Below are 13,753 nucleotides of genomic sequence, written 5' to 3' on the forward strand. Positions count from 1 at the left end.
TCAAGATATGCAGCAAGTTTAATACCTGAAGGTTAACAGAAATGACAACAGGACACAGATGCAATGCTACAGTAAAATGTGGTTGGAGGTGGAAGGGGGCAGAGGGACACTGGATATCATCACAGCAACCAGTGAGTGAGTCCTCTGGTGCCCTGAGGAGGTTGTGAGACACTTAACTCATGTCACAAAGAATGGAGTAAACTAACAACTCTGAAAGACAAGCAGGTGGCAGCATTGCTGAGATGAGACTCGGGGCAGGGGTCTGGAGCTCTGTCACAGAGTGTTAATGCTCCAGGATGCCTGGGCTCAAGAGTGTTCTGGTCAGCATTTTAACATCAGAAGAAGGGCTTCTTCAGGATACACTCCCTTCTCTTAACATGAGGTGAAGAAACCCATCCCATTCTGAGTAACCGGGCCCCATAATACCTTGGTCTTTTGATACACAGCAGCACTACACACCACTGCGCCCCCCAGCCAGCTTCACTCTGTCTGCTAAGCACCCACTCTGCAAATGGATCTCAGAGTGAACAAATCCAGAGGAGGTGGGAGGAGCCACCGTGGTGGGATGTGAGGGACAGGAGTTGGCTGGAGGAGCAGATGGGTCCCATGTCAGGTCCCTCCTAGGCATCATGAAGATTGCTATCACTCAGAAGCACCTTTTCCCCAGGTTTGAAGGCTGGCATCCCAAGGTAGGGGCAGCTGGCACAGCGGAAGGCATCACCCAGGTAGCACTGGAGAGAGAAAATGGGGAAGCCAAGGGTCAGCTTATCCCAGGCATACCAGCCAGAAGAAAGAAATTCCTAATTTCATGTGGTCACAGTGGCCTGAAGGAAGTACACCCTGAGTATGTTTGCAGGTCCAATTGAGTCCCAAATATTAAGAGTTTTCAAGATTTCTGGTTTCGTGAAAAACTACAGTCAAGAAAAGTTCCCTAGGAGGCCATAGTTCTTTTGTTTTTTTGAGACAGAGTCTCACTCCATAGCCCAGGCTGGAGTGCAGTGGCGCGATCTTGGCTTACTGCAAGCTCCACTTCCTGGGTTTCTGCCATTCTCCTGCCTCAGCCTCCTGAGTAGCTGGGACTACAGTCACCTGCCACCATGCCCGGCTAATTTTTTTGGATTTTTAGTAGAGACGGGGTTTCACTGTGTTAGCCAGGATGGTCTCGATCTCCTGACCTTGTGATCCGTCCGCCTCGGCCTCCCAAAGTGCTGGGATTACAGGCGTGAGCCACCGCACCCAGCCATAGTTCTATATTCTATGCAGTTCAAAATACAACCAACTTCAGCTAAATGTCTAACCATTAGGTCCCACTCTGAAGTACAAAGAAATGGGTCAAAAATAAAAAAAAAACAACAAGACCCTCCCCGACCAGCACAAGCATGCTAACCCACTCTCACTCTCAGGAGAAAGCCTCTCTCCCCATTACTACCTATGTTCGTGTGCTCATGCATTCGTCTGTTACTAAAATATTTGAGGTGGAGCTTGTATGTGCTTGGTTTAGAAGGAGGCCTAATCCCCCTGGGGGTGTGTGAATGCCAAGGAATGATCCTGATATTTACATTTCCACAAGCCGACTTAGGTTGGGAGCTCATCTGTTCCCTCGACTTCTCTTTTTCCAGTTCTTCAGCAAGGCCACAGGTGCTGTGGGAAAATCAGTAATTAATGAACGAGAATTGTCACCACCCAGAAATCCCAAATCCTAACAGTGCCAAAATGTGCTTTAAGCCTTTTCTCTTCACACCAGTGTCATAACTCAGAAGCCTATGAGCCAGGCAGACAGCAGCAATGTGAGAGGCTGCTGAGGGAGACAGGAGTGGGAGGAGGATGAGGGAAGTAGAGTGTGTGTACTCTGTTTACAGAGGGCAGCCACTATTCAGCTTCAGCTGGTAATCATGCTGGGGAAAGTGGACCCAGTTTGCCATATTTTCCAAATTCAAGAACAGAAGGGGAAAAAAATCTGTTTTCACTTGTAATTTCCTGATTTGTAAATGCTGGCAGCTTTTACATTTAAAAAACACTGATGATTAAACAAACCTGAATACCACTGATTAACTTTCTACAATCCTTCCCATCCATTTATAAAAACAAATGTGAAGACACCAAGGTCTCACTCTGATGCCCAGGCTGGAGTGCAGTGGCACAATCGTGGCTCACTGGTAGAGTTTTGAGGGAGAGTGAAATTAGATGCATGGCACAATTACGGCTCACTGCAGCCTCGACATCCCAGGCTCAAGTGATCCTCCTGCCTTTGCCTCCCAAGTAGCTGGGACCACAGGCACATACCACCATGCCTGGCTAATTTTTTTTTTTTTTTTTAATTATTTGCAGAGATGGTCTCCCTGTATTGCCCAGGCTGGAAAATGTATGTTTTAAAAATAGTACAGCACTGTGATGACTTGAGCACAAAGCCACTGCATGCAGCATGGCAGGCTCCAGTCACCGCAGCACTCACCAGTTCTTACAGGCCTTCCTCTTTTTCCCTTCTCCACAAGAAGCAGCCCGCAGGGAAGCCGGATCTGGCTTCTTCAAGTCTTCTGGATCCAGCAGCTCATCTGAGTCAATGAGATCCTGGAGAGTGTTCAAAGCAATGAGTGACACAGTCGTGGTCTCTGCTAATGAAAAGCTAAGGTGACCACAGGCTTTAAGAGGAAACTTGGAGTCCAGGCTAAAGAAGGTGTCCACCCCATCCTACTTTTGGTTGATCATCATGTTCAACCTGACCACATGCTCAAGAGGCCAACGGTGAGTTAAACTACATCCACAGAAGATGCACTAGGATGCGAAGGAATTAGAAACAAATTTACATGAGAAAAAGCTGTAAGACTGGCCAGCATTATGTAGAGAATATACACATGTTGGGGGTTAGGGGCAGGAATGAGGAGAAGGGAGGGAACAGGCAGAACAGAGAGGGACAGAAGTGTTTATGAAGTGTCATGTGAAAAAGGGAGTAAAATATCTTCTACATAATCCCAGAGAAACATCAAATAGTTATATATACCTTTATGTAATTCTTTGTAAATATGTAGACACTTAGTCTGTAAACCCTATGGGAGCATGAACCTGACTTATTTTGCTCACTACTCTAACTCCAATAGTAGAGGTGTAGAAATGAAGAATTTTATTACAGGCAGGGCCAATCAAAGATGGAAAACAGGGCTTTTTAAAGCATGGAACGTTCAGCAACTTGCCCAAACAAAGGTGCCAATAAAACTATTTAAGCTGACAAAATCTTTTCAGGTTTACACATGCCCACAAGAGTTTTCAACATATCATATGAAGTGAGAACAAGAAATTATGTGGGGAAAAAGAAATGCTAAAAAATTTAAAATGCCACCAACACAGCTGAGTGCAGTGGCTCACGCCTGTAATCCCAACACTTTGGGAGGCCAAGGTGGGCAGATCGCTTGAGGTCAGGAGTTTTGAGACCAGTCTGGCCAACATGGTGAAACCCCGTCTCTACTAAAAATACAAAAATTAGCCAGGTATGGTGGCACGTGCCTGTAATCATAGCTACTTGGGAGGCTGAAGCACAAGAATCACTTGAACCCAGGAGTAGAGACTGCAGTAAGCCGAGATCGTGCCATTGCACTCCAGCCTGGGCAAGAGAGCGAGACTCTGCCTCCAAAAAAAAAGAGCCACCAACATGGAGTTTCCTTCTAAATCAAAGATATAAGTGACAGGCATAGTCATAAATCTGGGCTTTAAATACATTCACACCTACAAGTCCAGAAAGGTCACTATAGCTGTTCACACCCAAACCGGGGCCTAAAAGAAAGCCATCAAGTGACCGTGTTGCCAGCTCACCATGCTGTCGTCCTCCATATCGTTGGCTGAGAGGGTCCACAGCTTGGCAGCAGCAGGGTCCACAGCAGGCTTCACTGAGTCCAAGCAATAAAAGAAAAAAACTCCATAAAAACAGTCAGAAACTATTAATTACAAACATACCTAAATGCTTTCTGCTGTGTAGAAAAGAACACACTGGCCTGGGAAGCAGAAGATGTGGGTTCAAAGTCCAGCCCTACTCCTCTAAGAGGTCTGACCTTGGGCCGACCACTTTCTGGTAGTTACAGCAGTCACCATTTGCTAAGCACTTGCTTTGTACCAGGCACCATATTAAGCACTTTATATACATTATCTAACTTAATTCTGCTGACAACCTTATGAGGTAACTGTCATCCTAGTTTTACTGCTAAGGAAACAGGTTTAGACACTTAGGCTGGTTCCACAGGCTGCAAAGTCTGTCTGATGCTTTTAACCTCCATTCCATATTGCTTCCTCCTTGATACCTTAGTTTCCATCCTATAACATGAAGCTAAATCGTACTACCTATGTTACTGCAGGTGTTTTGAGGATTAAACGAGAAATGTGTCAAAACCTTTAAAAATAGCAGAGCTTTATAGCCTCATGTAAACCTGCTACATACAAGAAAATAGGCTCTAGAGCTGCTGGTGGCAAGGTAACACCATCAGTGGCAGACAAACCTCACACCTCCCAGTTCTCTGTCTAGTCAGGAGAATGCAAGGAACAGCCCAAGAGCTGAGGCTCAGATGCAGTGTGCGCAAATCCTCACAGGCCCTTGGGGTAAGAGTATCCTCCAGTGATCGTTGTCACAACTGGATGCTCACACCTACCACAGGGCCAACTGTTCTTCTAAGCTATTCCTACTCATTCTGGAACCATGAGTCGAAAGGTTAGATTCCAAAGGATTTGTCGAAGATTTAGGTTAGATGGTCAAAACCGTACAAGTGGGGATGTACCAGTAAATATCTGTAAATGTGTGCATACCTCACAGCTGGGTCAATTCAGGCATTTAAAAATAGTGATAGGAAGGATGAGCATGGGGCAGTGTGTGTGTGCACGTGTGTGCGCGTGTGTGCTTGTACACAATTTTCTAGGCAGAAGAAATACAGTTTTGTAAGTGTCTTAGCATCCTCAAAGTAAGAACAGCTGGTTTTTCTGGCATAGGGGAAAAAAGCACATGAGAACAGGAACAGGGCACTCTCATCTGCCATTACCACTACACTGTGAGGTCTTCTGAGGATAAACGTTAATTCTGGGACCTGGAAGGACTTCATTAATTAAACTGTGTGACTCAGTCCTGTAGAATTAGGAGGCCTCAGTATCTTCTGGTGCAGAAGAAGGAGCTGAACTAGATAATACCTATGCATTATTTCAGCTTGGGATCCTAATATGCCCATGATAATAGTACATTAAGTATTCTTCTATAGTGGAAATGGCAGAAATCAAAGGACTAATCCTCTAAAAATATCACCATTTCATTTATTGCTGGCTCAATTTCTAACATGTCCCTCTAAGCCCATTCAAACAGAAGAATGTCCCTAGGCCAGCCTTACCTGAAGGAGAAGACTTCTTGGTGATGGAAAGCTTAAGCTGACTAGAAGAACCCACTTCAAAGTTTGGTTTTTTGCCTGTGATCTGAACAAACAGCAGATGATCACTTTCATGACCAAGGTATTCTCGAACAGACTGTACTTCCTCAGGGGTTAGGGGCTCCCGCTGCAGCTAGAATTCAAGACATCAAAAGGATTAGTCCACCTTCCTCTATAAAATGGTTTACTATGTCTACCTACACAGGAGTTAAAGACTCATTTCTGTGCATTAAATATATAACAGGAGATGGTAACAGGTATCGCTTTATGCCTCACATTCAGTTTCTCACTGATAGGAACCCTAGAGTATAACCCTTGTCTGCATGTTTACTTGGAGCCTACCCCTTGGAAAACGTAAAAGTAGTTATAAAATATTAGGTATGAGGCATATGCTAATTATTGTAGGGGATGTAATATAATTATGAAAATGAAGCAGATGTGGTCTTACTAACAGGAAAGAATGCCCACAATGAACACAGCAGAAATTTATATCGCAAAACACAAAGGGGGAGCAAAATCCTTTCTATGTTCCTTGGGATAAACTAGCAGAGAGTAAAGGTAGAAAAAAAGGGTTAGGGTGCCACCTCTATGTCCAATAATTATAGACTGGTTACATAAATCATAGTCCATCTATTGCATGGAATACTATTACATCATTAATATGAATGAAGGGAAATACACTGAAGTGGGTAAGTGTCTATGATATCTAAGGGTGAGAAAAAAGCTGGTGATTGAACAATGTATGCATATGATCTTATTTAAATTTAAAAAAAAGTATGTGCATGTAGATGCTTGTAAATAATACAGGAAAGGTCTGAATGGACATACAAAAAGGCATTGGTGGCTTCCTCTGGGAAAAGAAGTGTGAGCAAGGAGTAGGATGTCACTTTATATTCTGTATGCTTCAGTATAAAGTGAATTTTTATGAGGAGTCTGATATAGTTTGGATATGTGTCCCCTCTAAATCTCATGTTGAATTGTAATCCCCAGTGTTGGAGGTGGGGCCTGGTGAGAGGTGACTGGATCATGGGGGCAGACTGCTCATGCATGGTTTAGCACCATCCGAATTCTCATGAGACGTGGTTGTTGTAAAGTGTGGCACCTTCCCCACCCCAACTCTTCCTCTCTTTCTTGATCCTGCCTTTGCCATGTGATGTGCCTGCTCCTGCTTCACCTTCTGCCATGAGTAAAAGTTCCTTGAGGCCTCCCTAGAAACCCAGCAGTTGCACGCCCATGCTTCCTGTACAGTCTGCAGAACAGTGAGCCAATTAAACCTCTTGTCTTTACAAATTATTCAGTCTTAGGTACTCCTTTATAGGAACAGAAGAATGGTCTAATACACATTCCTCATTTTAAAATCAAGCACAGAAAACCTTAAGCTAAAAGGAAAAATAAGAAAGCGTTAGCATAAAGAAACTAAGGCCTGGCAGGATGCAGTGGCTCACTCCTGCAATACCAGCAACTTGGAAGGCCAAGGCGGGTAGATCAACTGAGGTCAGGAGTTCGAGAACAGCCTGGCCAACATAGCGAACCCCCATCTGTACTAAAAATACAAAAAATTAGCTGGGTATGGCGGTGCATGCCTGTAATCCCAGCTACTTGGGAGGCTGAGGCAGGAGAATTGCTTGAACCCAGGAGGCAAATGTTGCAGTGAGCAGAGATTGTGCCACTGCACTCCAGCCTGGGCAACAGAGCAAGACTGTCTCCAAAAAGAAGCAAAAAAATTTAAAAAAAAAATAAAGAATTTAAGGCCCTACGTTATGTAAGACATAACAGGCACAAGAGCTATCATGCTATAACATTTACCTCTCCCACATCCAAGAAAATTTTAACATCAGAGTGTAGAAATATAAACACTTCTGCTTAATTTAAATATTTCCACTGAATTGTCAGAAAAGGAACTTTGCCCCCTAACCTATTCCAGCCTCCCACCAAAAATGTGAGGCTGAACTAGGTGACAGTGTTCACCCAGGCCTAGAATTCGGGTCTACTGAGAGGTGGGTATTGGAAGCAACAGAGCTGCTGCTCATGCCCCTCAGCTGTCACTACCACTAAACTAGTACCAAGGAGACAAGAACAAGCCCCAGCCCACATGGGCCAAGTTGAGTCTCTTCGAAGTTGATTATTCTCACAAGTTTTTTTTTTTTTTTGAGACAGAGTCTCACTCTGTGGCCCAGGCTGGAGTGCAGTGGCGTGATCTCGGCTTACTGCAAGCTCCACCTCTTAGGTTCACACCATTCTCCTGCCTCAGCCTCCCAAGTAGCTGGGACTACAGGCGCCTGCCACCAGGCCCAGCTAATTTTTTTTGTATTTTTAGTAGAGATGGGGTTTCACCGTGTTAGCCAGAATGGTCTCAATCTCCTGACCTTGTGATCCACCTGCCTCGGCCTCCTAAAGTGCTGAGATTACAGACGTGAGCCACAGCACCCGGCCTATTCTCACATTTTGTCCTTTGAAGCATCATGTATCTTACATGCAAAGCATTTCTTGTTTCCTAGTTCTAAGCAATACTGATTACCTCACCTGCAGGGCATCAAAGAAAGTTGTCTACAAACATACCTCTTTCACTTCCACAAGACCAGAAAGAGTCAGGGCTGAACACAGCTTAGATGCTGTCTTCACTTTGCTATTGTTATCTGCCAAAAGGAAAATCTCAATTAATAGCTTTATAGGTCAAAGTAGGAAAAATAATAAAGGCTCAATCCTATGTGGGTTAGCAAGCATTCAAACAATAATAACCAGGCGGGCGTGGTGGCTCATGTCTGTAATACCAGCACTTTGGGAGACTGAGGTGGACAGATCACTTGAGGCCAGGAGTTCAAGACCAATCTGCCCAACACAGCAAAATCCCGTCTCTACTAAAAATACACACAAAAAAAATAGGCAGGCGTGGTGGCACATGCCTGTAATCCCACCTACTTGGGAAGCTGAGGCATGAGAATCACTTGAACCCAGGAGGTGGGGGTTGCAGTGAGCCGAGACTGCACCACTGCACTCTGGCCTGCACAACAGAGTGAGACTTGATCTCAAAGAAAAAACAAAAAACAAAACAAAATAAAATAACCTATTCTGTTTAATGTACAGATGGTCCCTGACTTAATGATGGTTCTACTTATAATTTTTCAACTTTTATGATGGTGTAAAAGTGATACCCATTCAAGTAGAAACTGTATACTTCAGTTTTCACTAAACTACATGAGATACTCAGCACTTTATTATAAACAGGCTTTGTGTTAGATGATTCTGCCCAACTGTAGGCTAATGCAAGTGTCCTAAGCGTGTTTAAGGTAGGCTAGGCTAAGCTAAGCAATTATGTTTAGTAGGTTAGATGAATTACATGCATTTTCGTCTTAATAGCATTTATCAGGACGTAACTCCATTGTAAGATGAGGACAACTGTATATACATTTTAGTGATACTATTTTATTATTCTTATTATTATTATTTTTGAGACAGGGTCTCACTTTGTCATGAAGTGCAGTGGCATGATCTCGGCTCATTGCAGCCTCGACCTCCCAGGTTCAAGCAATCCTCCTGCCTCAGCCCCTACCAAGTAGCTGGGACTATAGGTGGGCACCACCATGCCTGGCTAATTTTTGTATTTTTTGTAGAGATGGGGTTTCGCCATGTTGCCCAGGCTAGTCTCGAACTCCTGGACTCAAGCAATGCACCTGCCCTGGCCTCTCAAACTGCTGGGATTACGGGTATGAGCCATTGTGCCTGGTCATAGTGATACTATTTTAACTTGACAAACACTTTTTTTTTGTTCAAAGTGTTTTTACCTAAGCTCTTAAATGTTATAATTCCATTATTATTGTTTTTTTTTTTATCACTCTCTGCTTCTTGAAACCCCTTCCAGAGGTTGTGAGATAATGACTATGAAAAGAGGCTTATGAACTGCAAAGTGCACAGAAATACAAGTATTCTTTCTGTATAGTTCTTCTTCTCTCTCTGTATAGTTCTGACTGAGACACTGCATTTAGTCATGTAAGGTTTAAACTCCCAGCAAAGAATGCTGATGTATACTACACATAACACAAAGTTCTATTTCCCCATAAACAATGAACACCTTTATACATTTCAAAATACTTTCATTTCTATTATTCTATTTGATGAAATTGTTACATTTTGACTGAAGTCTAGTGAAAAATTTTGAAATCCAGAATTGAATCACTGACAGCTACACTGATCAAAAAATTTTTTACTTCATGAACATTGTCATTAGTTTCACATGAATCAATAATTACCACATCACTCCCAGAGTTCCAGTCATTATTTTTAAACTTTTTATTTTGAAATAACTATAGATTCACAGGAAGTTGGAAAAAACAAAAAAGTTCTGTATATTAAGGAGGTCTTCACTTCGTCTCTCCCCACAGTAACATCTTACCCAATTATAGCCTGATATGAAGACCAGGAAATTGATACTGATGGTCCACATAGCTTTTTCAGATTTCATTACTTTCATATGTACTCGTTTGGCAGAGGGGGCTTTATAGTTCCAAGTAATTTTATTACATGCGTAGATATGTGTAACCACCACCAATTCAGAACACAGAATTGTTGTATCTATAAAGGAGAACCATTATACTTCCCCTTTATAGCTCCACACACCCCTTTCTTCCCACTTCTAACCTCTGGCAAACTCTAATCTGATCTCCACCACTATAATTTTGTTATTTCAAGAATATGAATGGAATTGTACAGCACAGAGCCTTTTGAGATTGGCTTTTTTCACTCAGCTACTTCCCTTGATATCCATCCAAGCTGATGTACATATAGTTAGCGTGTTCCTTTTTATTGCTGCATCACTTTCCATATTATGAACATATCAAAGTTTAACTATTCACCTGCAAAAGGACCCACTTTTAGATGGCAGTTTCCTTCTATTTTGTTACATAATGAGTCAGCCAAAGATTACAATTTCTCCAGATATGTTGCTTCAGATTTTAACAATAACTTATCCCCAAGGAAAAGGTTTTGCTATAGGAATACTGATCTCCCAATGATATCTCCTGCTCAGGGAGATGCAGCACACATGCTCAAAGACTCAACTCTGTCAAATGTGTTTTTCAAGAGAAGATCTCCTTACCTACAGCTGTCTCTACCGGCTCTTTCAGAAAAAGACATCCACCAGGCCGAAGGATCCGGGCAATTTCCGCCAAAATCTCAGCACTGTGCAGAGTGGTGCTTCCCGGGACTAAACCCGACAAAATAATGTCAAAGCTGGATTCTTTGTGGGCAGCTGAAAAGAAGAGGACTCTAATTAGCAATCAATCTGGCCTGGGACAATCTTCTGTCCCTTTCAACCCCCAACAAAGGCTACAGACCTCACCCTGAGAGAATGGACACCACTCGGTATCCATCCAAGAAGCTGGATGAATAGTAAGTGTTTTAAAAAAACATGGAATAGCTACTCAGAAAGAACATCATACTTATGGAAATCATCAACTACACTCCTAAGCTCAGTGTATCTCAACTGAAAAACAACAGGGTGACGAGCCACCACTATCATATGCCACCCTAAACGAAAACTCAGATATCAAGGAACCAGAGAAAGGCAACACTCCCACAGAAACCCCTCCAGCTTCATACAGACAACATGGGTGGGTACTTACACTGCAACAGCTGGTTGATGTTTTCCACAGACACGTGGCCTTCATTGCCAGTTAACACTTGAAGCTTATCCACCAGACCTTTCAGAGCCTCCACTGGAGATGACTTATCCCAGACCACTGCCACAAACTGGCCAGCAGAGATCCCAAAATCTGCCATTCTTGCAGTGCAGTACTGATGGACCTAAAAACTGCTGGCCAAAAGAGAATCAAGACTGGGCAGAGACAAAGTGCAATTTAATCCATGAGGTATCATAAAATATGATTAGAATCCCAACCTAACTTGTAACTGCCCACTAGGGAATGCTGACAACATTAGAAACCCTACTGTATATGCTAAAGAGTCTGAATACATGAACCCCATTATCTCAAGTCTTCATAATCCCAACATTCCCAAAGAAGGCCGATAGCTTCCTTGGTGAGAATCCTGACTTGGAAGAGTCAACAAAGGGGATTAGAGGCAAGTAAGAAGGTTGGAGGCAGAGAGATGATTTCCTCTTTAAGATAATTCAGCATGAACGGAATGCAAAACACATAGGACATCAATTAGGCAAAGTGTGACTCAGCAAGAAAGGCAAATACATTGACAGAAATAATCCAACCACAGGTTTAATGTTTTTAAAATGAAACAACACATTTAAAATTTGCAAACTGAATACTGGTATTTTCCCTTTCATCAAAATATGAAAATTTAATTTCACTGACTCTGCAGTGATCAAGAATACTTACTACGTCTATACCATTTAATATTAGCCAGACTGTTCAAAGCATCTTCTAAACATTATCTCAACTGAATCTCAGAACAGCCTTAAACTAGATATTATTACCATTTTACAGTCTGGAAACTCAGGCAATTTACTTTGTCCAAGTGACACAACTAGTGGGTGTTAACATGGATAAAGTGAGAGCTAGGATTTGAATCCAAATTCATCTGACCGTAAAGCCCATGCTTTTAACCTTTGGAAATTTCCCTCCATAGATCAACTTTCTCTTCTACTTGATACTCAGGTGAGCATATAATATGCCCACAAAGAAAGTAGTTCAAGAGATAGTACTCTATTCGGTTCCTTTCTTTCTTAAACATTAATGACACCAGTTTCCAATTTAACATAGCTCAAATAAATGAAACAAACAATCTCTGGTAGAGGGGTCAAACTTGGATTAGTTTATGTTGAACATTTCAGACTTCTGCAGAGGTGGCCAACTCAGTGGCAATCATGCCACCACAGATACAGACTGAATTTAAGCCAAGTCACTACACTCTCATTTCTTTTAAAATGTTGACTTCAGCTGGGCGCAGTGGCTCACACCTGTAATTTCAGCACTTTGGGAAGCCAAGCCAGGCGAATTGCCTGAGCCCAGGAGTTTGAGACCAGCCTGGCCAACAGAGTGAAACCCCATCTCTACTAAAAATACAAAAATGAGCTGGGCATGGTGGTGCACGCCTGTAATCCCAGCTACTCAGGAGGCTGAGGCAGGAGAATCACTTGAACCTGGGAGGTGGAGGTTGTAGTGAGTCAAGATCGTGCTGCTGCACTCCAGCCTGTTGACAGAGTGAGACTGTCTCAAAAAGTAAAAATAAAAATAAAAAAATAAAAAATTATAGCTCATGCCTATTATCCCAGCACTTTGGGAAACAGAGGCAGGTGGATCCCTTGAGTCCAGGAGTTCAAGACCAACCTGGGCGACATGGTGAAACCCCATCTCTACTAAAAATACAAAAATTAGCTGGGTGTGGTGGCAGAATCTGTGGTACTCTTATGTGGTAATCTTATGTAGTCCCAGCTACTGGGGTGGAGGAGAGGGCCTGAGGTGGCAGGACTGCTTGAGCCCAGGAGCTTGAGGCTGCGGTAAGCCAAGATTCCAGCCTGGGTGACAGAGCAAGACCCTGTCTCAAAAAAACCAAAGTTTACTTCAAGTAACTCTCCTCTTTGCCTACAAAACATACCCAGGATGTCAAATATTTAACACTCAAGCATTAAATACTATAGCACTTTGATCTGTCACTCTTTTTCTAAAGGAGTTACTAAACGTTTTATTTGCTAGAGTGAAGTCAATTAGCCTTCTGGATCCACGGCCTCCATAATCTGGCTCTACCTGTATCTCCCACCACTCCAAAGTGATCCCACCTTATTCTATGAAAACCCTTTGCATTTTCCCTTAATCGTGCCTTTTATCTAGCTCCTTCCGTATGATCCAACTGCTAGCGCCCCTAAAAGGATGCTAAGTGTTATCAGACAAGTAGGATTCTTTAGTCATTTAACTCTGTTTTTTTAATGGCAGAGGGCAAGTAAAAATGGAAAAAGAAAAGAAAAAAAATAATACAAAAGAGAATAATTCTGGTTTTTTTTTTTGGTGGGGGGGTGGGAAGGATGGAGTTTCACTCTTGTTGTCCAGGCTGGAGTGCAATCGTGGCTCTCCGCAACCTCTGCCTCCCGGGTTCAAGCGATTCTCACACTTCAGCCTCCTGAGTAGCTAGGATTACAGACGTGCACCACCACACTCGGCTAATTTTGTATTTTTTTAGTAGAGGGGGTTTCTCCATGTTGGTCAGGCTGGTCTTGAACTCCCGGCCTCAGGTGATCCACCTGCCTCGGCCTCCCACAGTGATGGGATTACAGGCATGAGCCATGTGCTCAGTTAATTCTGCGGTTTTTTCGCTTGTTAGTTCTGTTTTTTGAGACAGAGTCTCACTCCATCATCCAGGCTGGAATGCAGTGACACAATCTCGACTCAGTGCAACCTCTG

The 13,753-nt window shown here is 43.0% G+C and overlaps 1 protein-coding gene across 2 annotated transcripts in view; it reads right to left on the reverse strand.

The window, feature by feature from the left end:
- Nucleotides 1-13,753, reverse strand: part of CIAPIN1 (cytokine induced apoptosis inhibitor 1) — a 17,649-nt gene continuing 3,896 nt past the window's right edge. The window contains exons 2-9 of one of the 2 annotated variants that reach the window (XM_007993437.3): nt 11,009-11,220; nt 10,483-10,635; nt 7,950-8,026; nt 5,355-5,523; nt 3,805-3,878; nt 2,453-2,568; nt 1,560-1,641; nt 1-731 (exon numbers count right to left, since the gene is read on the reverse strand). In XM_007993437.3, coding sequence (XP_007991628.1) covers nt 621-731; nt 1,560-1,641; nt 2,453-2,568; nt 3,805-3,878; nt 5,355-5,523; nt 7,950-8,026; nt 10,483-10,635; nt 11,009-11,165 — 939 coding nt within the window. In that variant the 5' untranslated portion in view covers nt 11,166-11,220 and the 3' untranslated portion in view covers nt 1-620. The remainder of the gene's footprint in view (nt 732-1,559; nt 1,642-2,452; nt 2,569-3,804; nt 3,879-5,354; nt 5,524-7,949; nt 8,027-10,482; nt 10,636-11,008; nt 11,221-13,753) is intronic. The other variant, XM_038008452.2, reaches the window with a different exon arrangement.

Source organism: Chlorocebus sabaeus, chromosome 5, assembly GCF_047675955.1.
Source record: "Chlorocebus sabaeus isolate Y175 chromosome 5, mChlSab1.0.hap1, whole genome shotgun sequence".
In the NCBI taxonomy this organism is placed as follows: Eukaryota; Metazoa; Chordata; class Mammalia; order Primates; family Cercopithecidae; genus Chlorocebus; species Chlorocebus sabaeus.